This window comes from Colius striatus, chromosome 3 (genome assembly GCF_028858725.1).
Source record: "Colius striatus isolate bColStr4 chromosome 3, bColStr4.1.hap1, whole genome shotgun sequence".
NCBI classification, from domain to species: domain Eukaryota; kingdom Metazoa; phylum Chordata; class Aves; order Coliiformes; family Coliidae; genus Colius; species Colius striatus.
In genome coordinates, this window is record NC_084761.1 from 7,165,779 (window position 1) to 7,188,348 (window position 22,570).

At 37.1% G+C, this 22,570-nt stretch overlaps 1 protein-coding gene and 1 long non-coding RNA gene across 3 annotated transcripts in view; one reads left to right on the plus strand and one right to left on the minus strand.

The window, feature by feature from the left end:
• The window catches only part of MRTFB (myocardin related transcription factor B), an 82,501-nt gene that overhangs the window by 18,651 nt on the left and 41,280 nt on the right, over window positions 1-22,570 (minus strand). For both annotated transcript variants that reach the window (XM_061991777.1, XM_010204615.2), the window contains 7 exons: window positions 13,830-13,895; window positions 11,401-11,456; window positions 10,766-10,841; window positions 9,538-9,699; window positions 8,787-8,971; window positions 1,189-1,329; window positions 173-420 (listed from right to left, as the gene is read on the minus strand). In XM_061991777.1, coding sequence (XP_061847761.1) covers window positions 173-420; window positions 1,189-1,329; window positions 8,787-8,971; window positions 9,538-9,699; window positions 10,766-10,841; window positions 11,401-11,456; window positions 13,830-13,895 — 934 coding nt within the window. The remainder of the gene's footprint in view (window positions 1-172; window positions 421-1,188; window positions 1,330-8,786; window positions 8,972-9,537; window positions 9,700-10,765; window positions 10,842-11,400; window positions 11,457-13,829; window positions 13,896-22,570) is intronic.
• LOC133625074 (uncharacterized) lies at window positions 951-9,824 on the plus strand. The gene is made up of 4 exons (XR_009818362.1): window positions 951-1,184; window positions 5,254-5,757; window positions 8,450-9,096; window positions 9,455-9,824. It is a non-coding gene; the product is annotated as an uncharacterized LOC133625074 (long non-coding RNA).

The following is a 22,570-nucleotide window of genomic DNA, read 5'->3' on the forward strand; positions in this document are numbered from 1 at the left end:
CTTGTTAAATGATGCAAGTAACACCTACAGTGATGCTGCACATTGCCATTTAAGCTTTCTTGTGTTCTAACAGTCTCTTAACATTTGCAATACACGCTTACTTCCAAAGCACTAAGTCTATAACTGATGTATGTATCTTTTCTTTAAAGGACACAAACAATGCTTCACATACTTCAGTGGTGCAGGTAGAATTGTCTGGTAGTTGTAGTGTTGTTGCTGTTGGCTCAGGATCTGCAGCTGCAAAAACAGTTGCTGCTGTTGTAGCAGACGAGCATAGTTGGAGTCCATCTGTGGCTCATTTTTCTCACCTTTCTGATCAGGTGGAATATATTGATGATACTTCAGTTTTTTCACCCTTGGCTTAGGTTCTTTACATTTCTTGCTCCGATGCTTGTCATTTGGGTTTTTGGGGTGGCTTTGCTGTTTATGGATGGAAAAGATTGAAAAAACTATCATTATCTGACTTGACTACATCAAGCTAAATTACTGTACTAGAAATTGACAGAGTTTATCCTTCTAAATTTATCTGAGAACTAATGTAATGTAGTTAGGTACAAGCCTACATACATATAATCACGAAACACCTGAAGACCTTTGGCAAAATTGCTGAAATGTTACAGACATAAAAGAGAACTTGAGGCCAATTGCTCTTGACCTATCACTTGTTACTTAGGAGAAGAGACTGACCGCCATCTCACTACAGCCTCCTGTCAGGTAGCTGTAGACAGTGCTCATGTCTCCTGTGAGCCTCCTTTTCTCCCCCTTGGTTATAGGTAGAGTATGAATGTGGTTGTCTCTGTTGCTATTAAATTATTCTCCAAAGAAAACTAGATTACAAAAGATTAATTTAACCAATACAAAGTAGAAAATATTGCAAAAATCTATTGTCTTCATTTCTTAAAAACTTCCATAGCAATGTCATTAAAGCATAATCCTGCTTGAAAACTTCTGTCAGCTGTACTATGAGGCCCTCTTGAAACAATGAGCCAGTCCCTAACAAGTGTTAATGGTTGGTCTTGGCATACAAAAGCTTTCAGTCAACAACCCACGATATTCTCCTCAACACTAGTAAAAGTTGTTGTTAGTTGTAGGCACTATATCATTACTTGTGTATTTTTACATTAAATACAGCACTGGAAAAGGACCCAGATGAAGAACAAAGGCCCCAGATGCAACTGTTACAGGTACCTTTACTAACGTTGGCCCAGGCTTTGCTGCAGAGACAGTGTTTGTGGTCAGGGTGGTTGTAGCAGTAGAACGTGTAACGTGCTGCTCGATTGTAGAGGGAGTTTTGAGAAATTCAGGAACTGGAGAAGTTAAAGGTGGATACTAGTATTAAAAAAATATAAGGAAAAAGAAACATTAAAAACATCCACCATCTGCATGATTGAAAAACATATGAAAAGGTTAAGACATTTCACTATCATGTTGCATTCACAATATATTATTAGGAGAATGGTGAAAACAGGGCTCCTTTGTGTATGTGTCTACAAGTGTTCTATAAAGGTATGTTTTGGCACACTTCAAATACAGCAAAGAGATACTGGTTTCCTGCCTTCACATGTTAGTTTGCTTTTTACCTACTATATGTAAATGTATCCAAAATCTGTTTTTACTAATACAGGATTTACTTCTGGTTGCACCAAAGCAAGACTGTAATTTATTTAATATCAACTTTTGTAGTATATGATAACAAATATTTCCCCCACATTAATATTTTCCTTAATTATAGTTGTTTATTCTGCAGGTAAAAGAATGATAACCAAAAAGAATTTATAATAACCTACAAAAAAAGCACCTGGGAAGGGTTTTGTTTTCATGACCTTTACCCTGTTTTAATTTGCAGTTTTCTTTTCTGCTTTTAACATAAATTAAAACAAATATAGAAACATTACCAAAACATTTTCTTGCTTGCTTTCTTATAAAAAAGTACAAATGACCTGAGAAGGCCTTTGAGAGTAGCCTTACTCATTCAAGTCAGGGACAATGACACTGCTCCTAACATGTATTTGTCTGAGGTAAGTAGCCTAGAATCAGAAGTAAGTAATGGACAGCACCTTCTTGACTTGGTAACTGAAAAATTCTTCTAGAACTGACAGTTGTCATTAAAGTACTTTTGATCCTAGCAGAAAGATACAAAAGAAATCTTCTCTTCAAGGCAGTCACTCAGAATTACAGGAAAAAGATATTTCAAAAGCACTTCTTATAAGAAACTTTATAATACTAACATGAAAGCTTCTAGAACCAAGGAATTACTGATTTTAAGAACATAATTCATTGCTATACTTCTATATGCAACTAAGTAAGAAAAATATTTCAAAAATTGTATTAATTACAAGTAAAAGGAGAGATAAGAGTTATCAGAGATGCCACCATTTGTTGTTCCTCTGCTTGAAGCAACATTCAGATTTGCCCGTAGACACACCACACATATACTGGAGGAGCCCACTCAACTTACAGAAAACACTGCTGTAATGACTATAGAATTGAGGCCTTCAGTGTTTTCTGCCTGTGAAGTCAGAAGTTTGTGTACACAAGGAGAATTTTTTGTACACCCAAACTACTACTGTCAGAAAAGCCTTGTTTCATCAAGGTCAAACATCAACATAGGAAAACATTCCTGTTTCCAAATCATCACACAGCAGCAGACCAGATTTATTCTGAAGGGACAGCTTCCTATAGTATCTTTATGGCAACCACACCCCTGACTGTGCCAGAAAGTGCATTTCTTCCGTATTTGACTGCCAGCACAATTACATGACTGGGTAGGTACAATCCATAGGCACACTTCAGTAGCCTGAACTTGACTGAGTTTGTTCCTTTGCTGTTACAAACATCAAGATGCATATTTCTTCTAAAAACTTCCCACATTCCCTGTAGGCTTAGGACTTTTTTCTTATTCTTCTTTTCCTGGCACTACTACGTCTAGCAGAAAATTCCCTGAAGTTTTCCTCCATAATAACTGAACCTCACTGAGCTTATCGTTGTCATTTTTTTTCTGTGCTGAAATTGTTTTCTGATTTAAAGCCTATTTCCTTCTGTAGTTTATAGCCCTCTGATGGGATATAGACTCTCTACATGAACATCTCAGCTCTTGTTTCTCCAGCTACACAAATCGATTTTTATTCATTTCTCATAAGAGATTTTTCATTCTCTGATTATCTTTCCCTGTTTGTGTTACAGTTTTCATTAGTCTTTCTTGAATGTACCTGCAAATGTATAGGATAGGATATTCCATACAGAGTCTTCCTAGATCCTTACACCATGGAATTAACATTTCTACAGGAATCATCTCTTCTGACATACTTGCACAGTTTTACAGAGGAAGAACACAGAAACTCACAGTCACTTCAGTGCTGACCACTGCACCCCAACTGACTCACTCCTCAGTTTCCTCAGAACCTCCAGGCTTCTACATTTCTTTTTCATGGGAAGAATAGGTGTTGTTTGTTTTCCTTTTATTCTACTGGAATTCCATTTCTCTCCTAAAAGGCAAACCTGTATAATAACAATCCAAGTCTGTGCTGACTATGCCTTCCAACTTCTCTTACGTGACCCCTTCTTATGTCAAGGTTTTTACTTGTAACATGAAACCAGACTATCTCCAAATCAACTTCTGTGGAGCACTATTACAAACTTCACTCCAACCCACTTCTTCCCTCTTTCTGTCTTATTTCTGTTAATCCCCATCTTCTCCAGTTTTGCTAGTGTTTACTGTCGTACAGTATTAACACCAGGCAGATAAGATCAGTTGCATTTTCATTGTTTAATAAAGCAATTAGATCACCTCACACAATATTCCTTTTATAAAGGACCATCTATTTCCTTTATATTCCTGTCAGTAAATATTCTTTTTCTTCAGAATACATTCTAAAACCTTAAATCTAATGAATTCCAATGAGTACTTGTCCCTGTTTCATTTCTTCCTGTGCTCTGCTTTTCTTCCATTAGATTGTTTTGAGCAAACTGATTTAAGTCCTCTGTGGTACTCTTGGCACACATTTGGCAACTTTATGTCCTGGTTCTTTTGTATTTCTGGGATGGCAATTTTCAAGCTGTCAGTCTGCACACAATAAGGTCTCTGACTTTTGCTTATACAATTAAATCACAGTAATTTTCCCTTCCACCTCTGTGTTTGTTTTATACATTTTACTGTCCACAACTGTCAGCTGCCAAAAGGCAGCTATATAGCAAGTTTGCCAGGATCTAAAACGTATGATGGGTTTGATCCTTCTGTGGTACAGCCACCCAGAAGAAAAGCACCTGATACTGCTTTACTCAATTGCAAGATTTACCATGCCAGGCCTAGTCACTGAAACATTGCACACATGCCTGTCCTGGGGTTGTGTCAGTTTATGGTGGCAGGCTAAAGATATAAATGCCTCTATTTTTATATCCAACTTTCAAAGTGTTTGCTCTGGAAAGCGTCCGACATCTACACAGTATCTGTTATTTGCTGGACTTGCATAAGAATTGGCAGGGGACTTTAGAGGGGCTTATCCTTTATAAAAGGGTTCTGGATGCTGTATTCCAACATGCTGCATTCCCATTGCCATCAAGTTTAAAAGGCTTATTCTAGTTATCGGACTAACACTTTAAAAAACACTTTATCATGTACAGGGTTACCATAAAGCACAGGAGAAGTCTAATGATCTCATGATTTTCACTAGTTCTGAAATGTTCTTTTCCCAAAGTCCCATCTAAAAAGCATTTTAAGTGTTTCACATTTCTGCTTATTCATCACATGATCTTTTACCATTCATCATTCTGATCCTTTTTGAACCCAAACCAGTAAATTGACTTCAAACATACTATTGGCAACCCTTCATAAGCTGTGAAAACAACTCCATAATGGCAGCACAACACAACTCTTTAAAATGGAGAAGTAACTAACTTTCAAAGGTAAAAAAAAACCCCAAACCCAACCCACTAAAAAACCCCCACCATTCTCTTTAATTCATATTGCTTGAAAATAACGGTGTTCTAAATATTTTTCCCTTGCCGTAAGGTAAATTACTTTTCCTTACAGTAAATATTATCATAAACTACAGAAGACTAATGGCTACACAAAATACAAAGCTTTTTACAGACTTTCCAATTTTACCTGCAACTGTTAGGTGAGGCAATGAACCGTCCATATCATCTACTTGATACATTTTTAAATTCAAAACCCCTAAATTAACGTGTCTCAACTTCTTGACTACGTCATAAAGTAGTGTAAAGATTATTTCCTTTGAACAGATCTTTTTCTAGTTACAGATAATATGATTTCTGGACCTTCTAACTACAAACAAGCATCTCACAGGTCAACAAGCTACAGTGAATACAGTAGGAAAACAGTCATTTTATTCTGTTTCATCAAGCAAAATACTTCAGCTGTTTGAAGATCAACTGTTTACTGTCTTTAGAATTGTGAACACCACAATTTGACTTGTTTAGAGTGGTGTGGTTAAAATGCCTAATCCTTACCAGATGCAAATACATCAGGTTAAAGCAAGTTTTAGGTCATCAGTCCACAAGAACTGAAGGTCCTCAAAGTTACGTTACATCCTCTGAAGCCTGGAAATGTGTGGAGGAGGAAACTTTGAAAAGAACTCTGGCTGCACTCCACTATTTTCAAAACATTCTTTCTATTTTATGTTGTAATAAAATGTAAAATTTGTCAGAGGAAATTAAGACTGAAGGAGCAATTTCCCAGACACATCTCCCATAGAGGCATGCTGTGCTGTTATTCTTTGTTTCAAAGGGAACAACAAGGTAAGCAGCTGTTTTATTTGCAGAAGAGCAACTTCGCAGTTTGGATCTGTGCACATAAGTGGCTGTAATATGTTATGAAACCCATAAGCAAAGGATTGAACTTCTAGCTGAAGTGCTTTTTCAATCAAGTTCAAGTGCTCTGTTGTTTTGTTGCTGCAATCACGTATCTATCTTATGCTTCCTACTTGAAAAGCTTTTGGCATATAATGCTTTGAGTATTTTTATTTAACTCTCCATTAGGAACCTAACTCTTTACTTAGGAATCTAATTTCATGTGGTTTATTTTCAATTTATTCAACACAAATTACATTCTCTCGACATAAAACCCAATTTACATCTTAAGCCATATGTTAGGGAACAATTAAATAAAAGGCTGTGATTTACTTTGTGTCCAGTATTGGTTTTGAATATGAACTTTGCAATACTTTTTTATCTACTACAGTAATAAGAAAATCAAGGAAAGCAATTGCAGATTGTCAATTACTCAGTTGTCAAATATTCATGGTCATTAAGACAATAACATCTTTGGTCTCCTTCCTTGGAGGTCTTCAAGACCCGCCTGGACATGTTCCTATGCAATCTGATCTAGGTGAACCTGCTTCTGCAGGGGGGTTGGACTAGATGATCTCTAAAGGTCCCTTCCAACCCCTACCATTCTACGATTCTATAAACAATATTTATCTTGTATTTAACTGTCAAATTAGTTTACACAGTAAGAACTCAGTACCCAAGTTCTGTCTTACCTTTTGTTCCTGCTTTAATTTATAAATTGCAGCACAGTTCCCTATGTAGAGCCCTGGCTTTGCTACAAATCCCCTGAAAGCTTGAATATATAAAAATAAATACATTTTCCAAAAGAAAGCTAAATAAAAAGACAAGCATGAAAATTGTTCGAACTGCAAAGTTATAGAACTTTTTCTCCTTTGTGTAGTGGAGAAAGGGATGGAGGAAGACTCATAGGAAGTCCTCCTAAACAAAAATCTGTTAGAGATTACAGTTGATCAACATTAGCCTGAAGAATATCACACATTTATGGCAGCACCATTCACATATTGATCAAATTTTGATATCCTCTCAAATTCCTTCAAAGTAAAGTATTTTAGTATTTGTGTTGTACAGGTTAAACCAACTAATTTTTACCAGGTACAGACTTACATGAAGTGAAACAAGTTAAAGTCTTAAATATTTGAATTTCCATCAAATTGGTGCTTTCTGATTACATAATACTGCTCAGAGTAATAAAAAAACATTTCAGCTGATTAAATGAAAATTATAGCATTGCCATAACATCTATGTTTGCTCTGCTTATACGTACGGGGTATATTGATACCAAGTACACAAAGATGACTGCACTATTATTAACCTGACATCATTTCTGATTCACTTCATATAGATAATACTGGGATGAAAACCCTAGTCTTTTGGCTAATTTACTAGAGTTGAAAGATGGAGAGTATAGTAAAATCAGCCACCTGAAACAGATGTTATTTTTCTGTGACAACAACAAGAAAATGGGCTTACTGGTAGAAACAGTGGTTCAGGGTTAAGAACTTTCTTGTAGCACACACAATTGCTCAGCAGACATCGGTAAATTCGATTTAATGACTAATTTAACATTGATATGAGGCAAAATTTTTGTTACTTTTCATTTCAACACATCAACACAAACCAGAGGTTCCTCTAGGCAAGTGTATAAGGATATAAGCAGTTTGTGATTTACTTGGCTCTGTTGGAATCAAACGGACAGGCTGTTAATGAGTGGAGATGAGGTACTGTGAAACCTGGCTAGGTTGCAATTTGCTGACCTTGAAGGTGGTTGCCATCAGACAATGTCTCATGACTTTGCCTGCCTTTCTCCCCACTGGAGCCTTAGTTTGTGTTTCTTTATTCAGAGAAGTTTCACGACAGTTGTGGGAATCTAGTTCAAAGTAAAGCTTTCTCCTCTCAACTGGGCTTAAGTTGGTGAGTTTAAGATTACTAGCTGAGGTATGACAGAAAACATTGTAACCAATCTATTTAATCTAAACATAGCAACCTTTATTACATATATCTCATTAATGAATAAACTTAACTCATTACCTCAAAGGTGATGATAAAGACCTATGAAGCAAGTTCTGTACAAAGTATTCTAGAAAGCATCCAGATAACTGTATGATTACGCATATAATCCTGTATTTTTCAGTAGCTCACAGAAGATAAAATTAATTTAGTTGTAGCCTGTGATGTTTGCTTCATAACTGCTTTGGCAAGTTATGTTACATCAGCACTTTCAGAATGTGTTTCGAGACAGGATAGGCGATGTGAATGTCCATTGCAAATCAAACAACTAAACTGCTGTACAAAGAGGTCTCTTTCAAAACTCATTTTTGCAACTCTTGTGAAAACAGTCAAGTGTTTTCATTCCAACACGCTGTTCTTTGAGTTCTCAGGCATTTAAATTCTCTACTATAAAGATGATGTTTTATCTGCCATGGCAGACTTAGTTACTTTCCTTTCTTTGTAAGTAACTCAAGAAAACACTAGAAACCTTACAGAAAAGTCAACATAAAGGTTATTTTCATTTCTTAAATGGTGACTTCCTTAGGCAGCATTTTAAAAATATAGGAGAGAACACTGAAATTATGTGGGAAACCTCATTTTTAATGGACTTTTCTGGAGATAATGGAACTGATGTCAACTGTTGTTGTTTCAGCTAACTTCAGTTCTAAACGAGTTCAAGACCTTGCCCAGAATCAAGACAGACATTAAGTAATCAATAACAGCTGGAGTAAACCATGGATATGACCTTTTAAACAACTTCTGGGAAAGCCGTAGATCATCTACAGGCCATAAGGAATTTCAGTGAATTCATTGCTTTACTACATGCTGTGGGAATTTCATCCCTGCCAATAGCTAAGCCACACTCCCAAACAGAAAATAGAGTCCCAACAACAAATGGATTCACTCCATGTGAAACTGTGCCCCAGTTCTATAGAGCCAGACCAAAAGACACCCTGTGAAGATTTTGTTTCAGCATTTAAAAGCTGTACCTGTGTTGACGTAGTAGCATTTGGTGTTATTGGTGATGGTGAGTCACTTGGCTTTGGCTCACCAGGGGAAGCTGCTGAACCCTGGGATTCTTGGCTGGCTGGCTGATCTGGTGATAAAGCATCACTGCTGTCTTCATCAAATGAATAATCATCCAAAGCTTGAGGATAATTCTCTTGTCCAACTGCTACAACGTTTACAAAGAAACAAGCAAAACATAGTTTTTTGTTCCACAAATTGAATTTAGACATTGGTTGCACAATTATCTAATTGCTGGAAAATGATCAGGTTTCAGCACAGTCTAAACATATGGTAAGTAACTATTCATTATGCTTTTAATATAATGACAGCCCTATCAAATCATATTCAAGGAATCAATAAAACTAACTGCACAGCAAAAGTTGGTTTAAGAAGGGATTAGGAAGTACGTTCAACACGTGTGGGGTGTACCTGGACACCTACGGCAGGCAACGGCCACGTACGGCTGATTATTTTGTAATGCTTTTTATTAGCAAAGAAGTCTTTTCACAGACAATTTTACACACAAACTATTAATTCTAACTTGGTTTTGACTAAAAATAGGATAAGCTTTAATTAAATGCTGATAGATTTGAAGACCCAGAAACGGAAAGACAAATGATAATAAACTTTAGAGTATGTTTTCTTCTAGCAACCTTTACCCTCCTGAGTCAAATTACTGTTTTCTACAATGGCCTAGAGATAACAGATGGAAGCTGGGAGACTTCTACTTGCCTATAATAGCTTCTTTAACGCTGGAGTCTACAGGAAGAATATTTTTTTCCACCAGTTCCATAGGGCCAGGCCTCTGAGCAATTTTCTCATTGAGATCATCTGCCAACCGCGCTCTCTTCAGTTTCATCTGAGTGGCTTGTAGTGAAGGCTCTGCAAAGGTCTCTAAAAAGACACATGGATTTAAAGATTCTGTCCCATTTCTCTCCAGTCTCATGGCAGCATTGTCTGATTTTTGCAATAATCACTTTTATTAAAAGTTGGCAAGTATTCTTCTGAAAACTCTCAAATTAATAAGCAAAAATAGGAGTATATGAATAAATGTTCATCCTCATTTAATGTTTTCCTAGAAATGTTACCTCTTTTTTTAACAGCAGCAATACTTTTGGTAAGCATTTGTATAGTGTTCACAAATAAAGCAGGGAATATAAAATAGCAAGCACTAATCATAATCAGAAGACAGCACTTGCTGTTCTTAATGTTTTACTAGTGTAAGGTATGGTAAAGATTTAATTAATCCATTAACTTTTGGATGCTCTCTTGACATCTTGAAGTTACCTTTAAAATAGCTTCTAGCACAATTTTGATTCACTGAAATGCAATTTTTAAGAAAGTAAGGAGCCAGTCTGTCAATATGGATGTGATCTATCAGTATGGAAACTCCCATCTGGGTTTAGTATCCAAATGCATTTTTTTGAAAACCAATGGCTATTGCATTGAGGTGCATATGGATATCTGGTAATTTCTGTATTTGGTAAGATGATGGTGAAACACTATAACACAGCCCCATTCATAAAAGGACTATTGTTTCACATGACCTGAGCAACAAGGAAAGTAACAAGTTCAGGTGAAAGTAAAATTAATTAAAGATTGTTTGGAATGGTGGGGGCAGGGGGGGAAGAACAAGGCTGTCAGGTTATTTCTGGGGATAAGTAGAAACTGAAGCAATATATTCAGTACCTTCACATACACCATGGTATAACTACTGTTATAGAATAAAATTTTGCAATATGCAATGGCAAACACACAGCAGAGAACACTTTCACTGCCAAAGGTGTGTCTATCATTATACAGCTGTAAATACAGGTTACAACAGACACTGTAGAAGTAGAGAAACGCAGCATATAAACCTTCAGGAATAACTCAGATCAAAGACTAACTCTGTTAGAAAACTGCATAACAGAAGTTCCTTTTAAGAGCAGCTCCAAAGGTACATCCAGTGGGTACGTACCTTCCAGGATGTGCATTCTGACCAGCTCAGAGCGGTCCGGCCTGCTGCGAATCTTGTGCTTCAAAAAATTTTCAGTCTTAAAAGAAATAAGGAAATAGGATTAACTACTGTTTACTACAAATAAATTCAAAGCAGTTTGATAAATCACTGATGTCCAGTCAATACCTGCAGTGGCATTAGATAGGTGGACAACACTATTACAATGTGGGTAGTACAAGGGGGATTCTTTTGTTCTGTTTTTCTACCAGTTAAGCAGTGCTACTGAATTAATTCCCCAAAGAAGTTAGCAATGTTTCTGGATTTGATCCCACACCACCACACAAAATCCTTATAGTAATGACTTGCTACAGAAATACTGCACAAGCATAGTTTACTTGAGTATCCCCCATCCTTAACTGGAGGTAGCCACACATTACATTGCGATCTTAAGTTTATCCTCCCCACCCCGATCCATGAAGGACTATGAAAGTTCCTCTCAGATTTGACAACAGTATTTCACTTGCATTCTTCCAAGATAAAAGCACATACTATTACTGTAGTGGTAATAGTTTTTTCATGTACTCAGAGAATTTAGTATCACATAAACCTGATTATCCATTTTCAGTGGTTAATAAGTTTACACAAAGTGGTTTTACCCTGGCTCGCTCCAGGCTCTTTATCTGCTCATGGAATGCAGCTGGACTTTTCAAAGCTGTGAAGAGAGAGGAAGAGTTAAATTGACAGGAAGTGATTTCTAAAATATCCTAATCCAGGATTTGTGTACTGGTGTTTATCACCATCTCAGAATTAGATACCACTTACACTAGTTGTATTCGCTTCTATCTCACCCAAAATGAGAAATATTCCCCACATAGAATACTTGGAATATTTGATTTGAACAGACATTACCATTTTACTTGGTAAGATATAACCAGGTTAACTTCTTCACTATGTACACCAGAGTCTGTTTACCAAAACTGTTCCACTAGAGCTTCTACAAGGTAAAGTTCAGGATGCCAAAATGCTGTTTCATTTATTCCACTGTATTTACAATTGGTCTATACCTCATAGTTGCTGTTAGTAGAGAGAACTGGACTGACTCTTTAAGAACTATTTGTGCCGATTTAAAGAAAAAAAAGTAATTGTAGAAGCTCCAAATGTTCACATTAGGAAAGAGAATGATGCTTAGCTGCTAAACAGCCAAAAAGGGTAAACCCACTATTCAGCTAGAAACATGAATTGTAGAGTGCTTCACCTCAATTAAATTGCTGAAAGGAGGTGAAATAGCAGCAGGCATAACCCATCTCATTTGCCACGCTTTGCACAAGAGATCAGACCCTGCAAACAAAATCTTCAGCACTTTCTGACAGTTTTGAAGTTTCTTCCCAGATCTCACTGAAAAAGAAACAGATCATTCTGTTCCTGAAGATAATCAACACTACAGTCCTGGGAAGGTGAAGATACTTTAGTGGAGTAATCTGAAGTCTGCTGCGTACTTGGAAACCTTCAAATCAAGATTAGCTTTAAGATGTGCACTTTCAAGCATCAACTCACCAGTGCACACTGGAGGACTTATGACTTGACAGAATTTTACTACATTTTCAACAGCTGGGGGGGTGGTTTATTTGTTTTCAGAAACATCACTTTTCTCTGTTCAATCTTTTGACAATTTGGACCTATTTTCTTGAGCTCAATCTCATGCCACACTGTCCATTTAGCGATTCTTAACGTTTTCTGTGCACCCCTCATTTTGAGGCCAGGCAGATCTCCAAAACAAGTCAGAAGAATTATACTAAACAATTAGTATAGCTATCTGGAGACCAAGTGGAGGAGCATCAAAACATCTGTAAGAAAAGAGTTAACCACAGTTGCACTCCAGGCCACTAAATATCCATATTCAGGACCCTCCTGTGATTCCTAAATGGATTTTAGGCATGATAAGTATTGCTGCTGGAACAACCATCATCTCTTAGCAGACTGAAATCAATAAAGGAGAAAATAGACTCTGGCAATAAAGTGCAATTGCATAAAGGGTGCCAATTACTTATCTTCAAAGGACAAGTACTGTGAATTTGGACATACAAACATAGCAAACATCCACATTTTCAAACATTATTTACTTGTCAAAACAGTATGATGTGAAATTAAACTCCAGTGGTAGAACAGAGTTAGAGATAAAACTAATTTACTGAAGAACTGAGAACTTCTTGCACAGTTGTTGAGGATGATAGGTGGCCATGCTGAAGAGTCAACAGGTTTAGCATTACAGAATCCTGAAATCATAAATACATCTCCAACAGTATTTATGAACTTGGTGATGTGGCTGCCTTAGTGAGTCACTTCACACTAAGGTAGACCAGCAGCATCTCAACTCTTCCAAAGATAGCAACTACAGGCAGTAATTGAATGTCTACCACTATATAATGTTTGTTTTGGAAGAGAATAGAACACTTAGACCAATTTGGAGAGTTTGCCAGGTATGCCAAGTTGATCAGGAACTTGTGGCAACTGGAAAAAATGTTCTGAACCCCAAAAAGTTTTCTAGAAAACATCTCAAACAAAACCACAAAGCCTCTTCCCATATTCTTGGGAAGGTATTCATACACAGAAAGACAGGTCTTGGCACATAAGCTTCTGCAGTAGGCCACGTGATCAGGCATAGGATGCCCAGCCTAATTCCCTGCAAAAGCACAGCTACCAGCATGCAAGATTTGACACACAAGACACATCTGTTGGCGGGTAAGACACAACTTCTACAAGTGCTTTGTTTTTGTATGGCAACTCTTGCCCTCCCACTCTTTAAAGGCTAAGATTAGTCATAATTTCAAGAGAGAAAATAAAAGGAGAATCCGACTGTGTCTGCAAACCCTTGTGTTTCCATCACAGCGGCCACTTTAACTGAAACACTAGGTAAGCGTGACGAGTTTACTCATGCTCATTTAGATTACCAAGAGGATCCTACAGGTCTTTCCAACTTTATTTTTAACGATTCTCACATAAACATCTATCTTCACTATTTTACATCTTCAGTTCTTAAATACAGTACAGTAATACAGAATGACTAAAAATAACTTAAAAGTCTTACGTGGCATGATGCCCTGGTCCACCAGCTGTTCCCGTGTCCGTCGTTGTTGCAGCCTCAGCTGAAGTACTGTCAGAAGAAAACATACTTCATATGTAAGCACATCATCTCCTCTGAAAGCACTAAAAACCTATTCAAGGATATCAAGTATTTCAACTTTAGAAATATTTTTTCTAAATGAGTTCAGAGCTGACAGTAATGACCTCTAAGACACTTATCATTAAGGATCAAGTGCTATTAACATACTTTGGAGTGACTGTTTCTAATCCCTAGTTATACTGAAGTGTGCTTTTCGGTCACATCTGATAAAAGGACTGTATTTTATACATTCATCTGCTTTCCAATCAGCTAGGCCTCGTAAGAGGCCTGAAGAACACAAGTAAATCTAGGATTCTTTCTTTCTCCTTCTACACTACTCTTGGATAATTCAAGAGAACACAGTGCAGTACAGAATTTATACCATAAGCTGGAACACATAATGACTATGAAGCCTTTTAAAATGCCTTAAACCAACTTTCCATGACTGCTCTATGCTGAAAGAGAAGAAGAAAAGTTGTGTGTGTGTGTTTTTGATCATTTTGTCCTTAAGGATTTCTTTTTTTAAATATAAAGGCATATTGTACATTTTTACAATCTGACTGAAACACAAGAAACTGAAGAGAAGTGAAAATTTAGCTGGCTTATTTTAAAAATAGCATCAAAAAAGCGATACAATCAGGAACAGACCTTATCCTCTCTGAACATCACCAAATGCTGTTTTCCCGATTGAGATACGTGTTGCAATTATTTCAAGGACAAAATAAATGCAATACTATCAAATTTGGAAAAAACCTCTTTACAGTTTCAGAGGTAACTTCTGTGTTTCATTACATTTAATGACATGTACAAAGGTTCTCATTGTTACTGTAAGAATAACCAACGTGACGTGCATGTAATACTATACCAAGAACTGCACAAAACCTGGAGGAGGATATAAAAGCCTTGTACTTTCAAATATTAGGGCTTCTTTGTACATGTTCTCAGGAAAAAGAAGAAGAAGAAAAATTGTTGTTTGCTTCTTCTATTGTTTCCTTTCCCCTTGTTTCTGTAACAATTTATGATAGAGCTTCATTATTTCTCAGACCCATATAACCACCACTCTAATGGCAAACTGCATTTTCTGGCTAAGAAGTGGTCAAGAGAACACAATATTTACATTCTTCAATTCTGCCCTGATAGCTTATTATGGATTTCTGACATGCTGTTCACATTGTACTTCACAAAGAAGCAAAACAAACTAATATATTGTCCCAAACGTCAAAATGAATGTTATTTCTAAAAAAATTAGGCTAAGGACAAAGTTCATTGTTTTCAGAATTTGAAAGGAACCAGCTTATTTCCTGTTCTGCAGTACAGGAAGGATACTCTTCTGGCTAAAGCATTAAGACTGAGAATAGCAAATCCTGAAAACAAGGACGTTATTTTCTTGTGTCACACAAACATAGAGAACTTAAATACAAACATTTCAGGGCTGTGGCAGTTCTGTTCACACTTTACAATACCATTACATAAGAATTACAACAGAGATGCAAAAGTAACAACAGTAAAATCGATGGATAGGAATGAAAAATGTATTGAGTTCTTCTCGAAACACCTGCTTTAAGTAATTAATTGTATTTACAGGTAATATCAAACGAATGTAAGAAGTCAACTAAAGAATTATTCCATAATAGTTTGATTTGGGTTCATTCTTCTTCAATTTCATGTTGCTTCAGGTAAGCTGTGATCTCTTCTTATAGTATCTCTCTACTAGTAGATGCAAACTTGTGCCTCCTTAAGTCTTGAAGTAGCTCCAATGGTGCTGTAACCTGCAGCGCAGCCTTGGCTGGGTTTGGTGTGTGACCCCAGACAGCTGCACACTCCCAGCAAGCTCTGAGCATGGGCAATCTTTCTGCAGAAAACCATGTGAGTTTATAAATCCAAGTGGTCTAATCTGCCCCCCCTAAAATGCAGATGAATGTGTGCAATTACACATTTATGCAACTGTACATCCAACCTGAAAAAATCACGAGCTTTCTTCAAGTGTGAATCAAGAACAATAACATATTGGGTCAGGACTTGACCCACTCCTACAGAAGACTTCAAGAAATGCACATTTTGATGGGAAAGCACTTGAAATATACAATGCAATGTTATGATGTTAAGCTTCTATCCCTGAGGCTACTTCTAAGAACTCCCTACTGCACTAACACAAAGCACTGAGAAATCAGTAACTGGTGTGGTGTTTACAGGAAAGCAAAAAGTTCCGACATGTTTGGTTTAGATTCTCTCTCTTACAATTTTGAAATCAAGAAAGCTCAAAGTTAGTCTTAAAGCTAAATGGCAAATCCCTTTCACCACTTGAATAAGTTTTACCCATCCAAATAATGTGAAAGACAATTTATAAACAGCATGGCAGGACTACTGTATTTCAGACCCAACAATTTTGGGTTTGAGTGCATTAAAACTTGACTTTCAGCTGTTTTTTGCTCAAACTATGCTTCCTTATATACAACTAGAAAGCCATGGAAAGGACTGAAAAGCATGTCCTGCTCTGGACAGGAATTTCATCCACATTATACAGCTTTCTGGTCCAATTTTACACCATACTTAAACTTGGCTTTCTTGGAACACTAAATACAGTACAAACAAGTCTTCCAAATCTTTTACCTAGTTACAAGTCAGTTTAAATGTATGCCACTTCATTTCAGCCTCAAGGTATTCAATAAAACCAACCTGTATGTCACCAGACACAGTAAGTACATCAGAGCTAGTATTTTTTTTTAACTCCATCACCTGGAATACAGTGGATCAACAACCAAATGCTGGTAATATTACAACAGGTGCAGGAATGTCATCACTGATGTGAGTCATCTACCAGCATATGATAAGTCATCTATTAAGAAAAAATGCATTCGTGGTACGTGATATTTCTGATTTTTCATATGCTTTTTACTCAGACCTACTGTTTTTACTGAGCTTTATCATAAAACCCTTCTGTATGTGTAGCTGTTTCAGCTATGGCTACCCAAGCATTGCTAGTATGGTACTTTCAAATATGAGTAAACAGAAGTGAGAAAGTTAAAACAACTTTTAAATTGACCATTACACTACAGAATGATCACACTGTTTTACAGAGTGGATAGCAACAGTGTGAAAGCCCTTGCTACTTCACCAGTTAGGACAGCTGGCTAAACTGGAAAATTATCTTGGAGGAAATGCATATCCCATAGACAATAGATACTTGTTCTTCATCTTATCAGACTTCACTTAAAAATCCTGAAGTAGTATCACTGCGATCTCAAATATAATTTGCAAAGTCTCTGAGCAGGAAAAAGCAATGTAACAGTGTTATCAGAAATTTATTATTTATTAATTAGAGATCTGGCTTTTCCAGATCCAAATATTGACACGACTCTGAGAACAAGGCTCTTCATCTTTCATGTGGAAAGGATCAGACTCCTATTTGGTATTCCACTACACCAAGACAGATGATGCTCCTGGTTGGACTGGCCAGTCTGAACACACCTCACTAGGTCAGCATTTAGCAATTACTGCATTTTAAGTTTCTATTGGCAAGTTTATGAGAGGAAAAAAAAAAAAAATCACAAAGGCCTCACACTGCCCTTTGTCAACACAAGTAAATTCAATAACTACTCCAAGGTTTCTAGTATGAATTCCCCTGTACTCCCCTAAAGTGTACTTTTAAAGGAGTCTGCCTGAGGTACATTCAGCTACTGAGATATTTCTTGGTAAAACACTCAAGCCAACCATCCCAAAGTGTACTAAAGTCTGTCTCAAGATCCTGCTTTGAGCCCTCTTTCAACAGCACTAACATGGAAGTGTCAGGAATATAACACCTGTGTGTCCAAAGAGAAGGACATTATAGACACTGCGAGCGTGCTGGTACAGCCTCATTGAGTGTGATGCAGTTCCTGCAGCTCCCTCTTTGTGCTTATCTGGTGTAATATGCTCAGAGAAGGAGAAAGGCTGTGCCTCCCTCCAACATCACACTTACACACCATGGAGGCATCAACACTAATAAGAACATATCCCAGTGGATGTGTTCCTTACATTTGTGGCTGATGCAGTTTTTGTCAGTTCCTGATAATTAACGCAGCTGGGCCATGGCCACGATACATGGTACTCAGCCAGGAGATGGGAGTGGGGGACCAAATAAATCTGTTCAGCAAAAAATAGCAGTATGAATGTAGGTAGCTCATCTCTTCATTTTCCAACCGGTTTCAGCTAATTCTTCAAATGAACATGAATTCCAAATGCAGATGGCGAGAAGCCCTGTGATAGAATTTATGAAGGTATCATATCTAGGATTTGCAGTTCCAATTATGATCAGCTCTTCGGCTTAAGCTTTGCAGAAAGAGGAAAAACTGACTGATACTCTAATCTTCTTACAAGAGAAGAGGCAGCAGTCTACAGCAGAATGACAAGAACAGTAAGAATGTATCTGCACAAAACCCATATTGTGCTTGGGTGTGAAACCTTGACATTTTTTAGCAAATATATAACAAATAGTTACTGGCCCTCATAAGACTACTCACCTACCCATCATCTGTTAACCTATATTGGGCATCACAAAGCAGACAAGGGATGACTTTGAAGTTGTTCCATGTTCACAAAAACCGTGGGAAGACTGAAGAAATGAAATACAGAAGATCTTCAAAGTGCAGTTACTTATGAAAGAAATATCAGGAACTTCTATATTACACAGTAAAGAAAGGACAGTCTGTAGCATGACTAATGGGGAAGCACTGCAGGGAGAAAGAATACTAAAGAAGAAATGACTCATAGGTACAAGATGCTGTAAGATGATAACCATTGAAGATTTTGACTGGACCAGAGCAAGGAGGTGAAACAGAAACCAAGTTGGATGAAAAACAGATGTTTTCTTTCTCAAAAAAATAAAAAATTAAAAAGGTTTTAAAAAAATTTAGCACATTTATTTGGTTTTTTTTACATTTATGTAAGTACTGAGAAGGAAAACAAAGTTTCTAAATAGAAATTGTGAATAAAAAACTTCAATATGCTATTTTTTAAAGTTGGAAAACTGGAAAAAACTTTAGCTTTCCCAAAAAAAAACAGCTAGGGACAAAGCCAGCATTTGTATCTCAATTAAAAATACAAAGATCTAAAATACTTTTAGCCTGCACAGTGACAGAAAGTAAGAAGCAGAGATGTTTCTAAGGAAGAAATGTGAACACCAGTATGTCAGCTGCAGTTACACGTAGTCCCAAGAGGATATTAGGCTTCCAGGTCTGTGTGTCAGAGCAGATGGTCTTACTACATACAGTCAGTAATGACCTTTACACTGTCATTGTAGTTAAACTGAGCCCTACAACTGGGTAGAAACAAGTTACAGACAGATTTGTATCTTTATACGAGAGACGAACCTCAAGTGGGTATAAAGGAAGGGAACAGGAACGAGGTTTGTGAAGAGCTCAGAAGGAAATGGAGACCCACCAAAGCAGCACAAAGAACAGCCAGAAAGATATGGAAGATGGGAGCCATGGAAACTAAATCACAAGTTTTCAATAAGGGGAGTATGATGAAATGATCTTCAAAGTCAAGAACGAAGGATGTGAGAATGGAGAACAGCTTTGCACTTTTGGCAAAGAATTGCTGATTATTTCAGTGAGAAACTCTCTATAGAATAGAATGCAGGTTGGTTTAAATCTAATGTAATTAAATTAATCAGAATGTTAAGGGTTGGAAGGGACTTCAAAAGATCATCCAGTCCAACCCGCTACCAGAGCAGGACCACCTAGAGTAGGTCACAAAGGAACTTGTCCTATTGTATATATATATATATAAAAATCCATATAGCAAGAGATTTCCAGAACAGTAACAGAGAAGTAAATGTAATAGGGATGGATGAGATAGGAGGACATAGCTTTAAACAAACGCCTAGAAACCATTGAGGAATTAGCCAAAGTTATTACACAGTTCCAGTGTTTTCAGGAGGTGGGAGTGTTTTGGTGTTGTGGGTTGCTTGTTTTCTTTATTACAAAGAAACTTCACAGATCAACCAGTGTGGATTCTGGGGAAGGGAGAATTCAAAGGATATGAGGTAAAACAAAACAAAGTTCCCCACAGGGTGGTACTTATTCAAACACTATGTTTTAACCTGTTTTTCTCATTGGGGTAAATCCATTCAGCTTGTTGTCTGGAAGTTTGCTTCTCACTTATACACATTTAAAATCAGGCAGTTACCTGCACAACATCTAAAATCATAGAAGATTATCTCCAAAATGAAGACCCAGAATCAACAAAGACTGAGGTGTGTAAATACACTATTAATGTCAGTAATACTGTTCCTCATATTTGCAGTGTATGTTCAAAGGAAGGCCTATGTTAACACCATGGCGCAAATCTACTTGATAAAAGATGGCACAAATATTTTGCACTTCACATTATCTGGCAGAAATCCCTCTTCACACCACTCCAACTCTACAAAATTGTCTTTGAACTGCTTTTGAATAAAAGCTATGTACAGACAGGTCAGTCAAATTCCTGTTTTGCCTGAAGGGGAAGGGAGGGTATTTTTTTAACCACTTTCAAGTCAGTATATGATTTTGAGATTAACACTTTTAACACCAGGTGAAGAGATTCAGTATTTCCTTCAGTCAATAAAATGATCATTAAATCTCAGATACTTACTGACAAAACTAAAAAGCATAATCCCTCCTGACAAGAACATCAGTTACCTCACTTTATGTGCATAAAGTCAGTAGAAGTCTTCTGACTGCACTGAAAGTACAGATTTTTCACCACCTGACAAACTGAGTGCCAGAAACTGGTGCTCCTACTCTTAAAGCTTCTTCCAGCATTAGCATACCAGGGAATCAACACTTCTATATGCAAGGGAATGGAGATGATGGTACAAAAAGGAGAGCTTATCTGTTAACCGATGCACTTTGTTATTTTAAAACTTATTTCCGTATAGCAGTTAACGTTATGAAGTAAATTGCTTCTGTCTTCAGTGAATACTGTTCAGGTTCACATCCACCATGCCCTAAAGAGCCATAAAGATTAAGAATAAGCAAAACAAGCAGATCCTCAACAGCTTGCTAAAGTGCTATGCTGGTTTGAATGCAAGAAAGCTGTCACAAATAGGCACTTAAGCAAGTACATCTCACATTCAGTGTACAGCTCTTTGAAAGGCAGAGCAGTCCAGCACGTCTTACTCAGCATGAATGGTGGAATAAGTAAAAATAAAGTCTATTATTACATCACTTAGAACAAACCGCTATTATCAATGTTGAGCAGGTGATTTGTTACAAATCTTTAATTTGTATCCTATGGAAAAGATGTCTCAAACTGGTACTGTATAATCATAAGCACAGGAATGTAAAGTGGACAAAAATAAATTGATGGTTGTCCTGCAGGAACAATGCTATCTACACTGATTGACAAGCTTTCACCACTGCTTCTTGGCTTGGAAAAAACCCAGAACTCACACTGTGCACAGTTCCAGCACTAACAATCCCACATCTAACACAGTTAATTAAATTTGGTTTTAAATTAATAGGATATGTAAATTTTCTCTTTTCACAGAAGGTACTATGGAACAGCAAATAATTGTTGCCATTTAACAACTCTCACAGATGAAACAGACACTAAACCATGGAGAAGGGGTTCATTAGGCAGCATACAGTTTGAAATAACAGCAAATAGAAAAACAATGCATCAAGACATTTTTAATGTTCTGTATGTAATCATCTCATTATTTCTTCCCAAGTTCAAATTCTGTGGATATTAGCTATTTTAGCACTTAAAACTGCAAGTAAAAATGGGAAAATGTAATGTCCAACATTCCTGCATACTCCCTTGGAAATTTCCAAGAGCAGCAGAAACTCCAGTGCAGGCTGCTAGGCTGGCTGCCATGGAAACAGACAGTGCTGGAAACAGGGCCATTTCCCTTAAATTAAAAGCTGTTACACCAAAAGCCTCCATTTCTTTCTGCCAGCTTAAAACAGCTTTTGTGCAGCCAAAGTCTCTAACGTATTGATGCTGAAACAACAGACGTTGTAGCTGCCATGAAGCACTGCTGCAGGAGATGAACCAGTCTATTGTCTACTCCATCTGAAGTAATTTATAAGTAGTTATTTGGCATTGGGACTATAACATTAATATGAGGATACAAACAGCAGGGTGGCAGCAAAGTAGAAGAGTATTTTATCAGCTGGTAGATGGACTGTACAAGAGACCTAAACCTCAGCTTTGTACTGGAATTCTGGACCATCCCCATAGCACAGGATGACACTTAGGGAATCGCAGAAGTAGGATTTTAGGTACTTAACTCTATGCCTCTTTCAGTTGTTACCCCTGCACTCCCAAACTCCATCTGCTTGGACTTAAAAGTTTACATGGCATTTTCTAAAAAGTGTAATTTACACTAAGTTCACTTTCTAGAAGCAGATGCTTTGCTTTCTCCTAAGTTGCTTATTGTTTTTCCCTCAAATCTTTATGGGGTGTTGTTCTCTATAAATTCATTAAATGCTTTGAGACAAAAACAGTTAATCTTTTCAACTAATATTTGCTCTGTGAATAAACCTAAACATTTAATAATCTGAATGTTTTCTATAAGGAGCAAAGGAAAGAACAGGTGATATGCAAAGTACAAATTTCATAGGTTAATGAATGTGGTAGCTAGTTTGCACCTGGCATTACTCATGGACCCTCACGCGTCTCCAAAGTCAGATAACTGG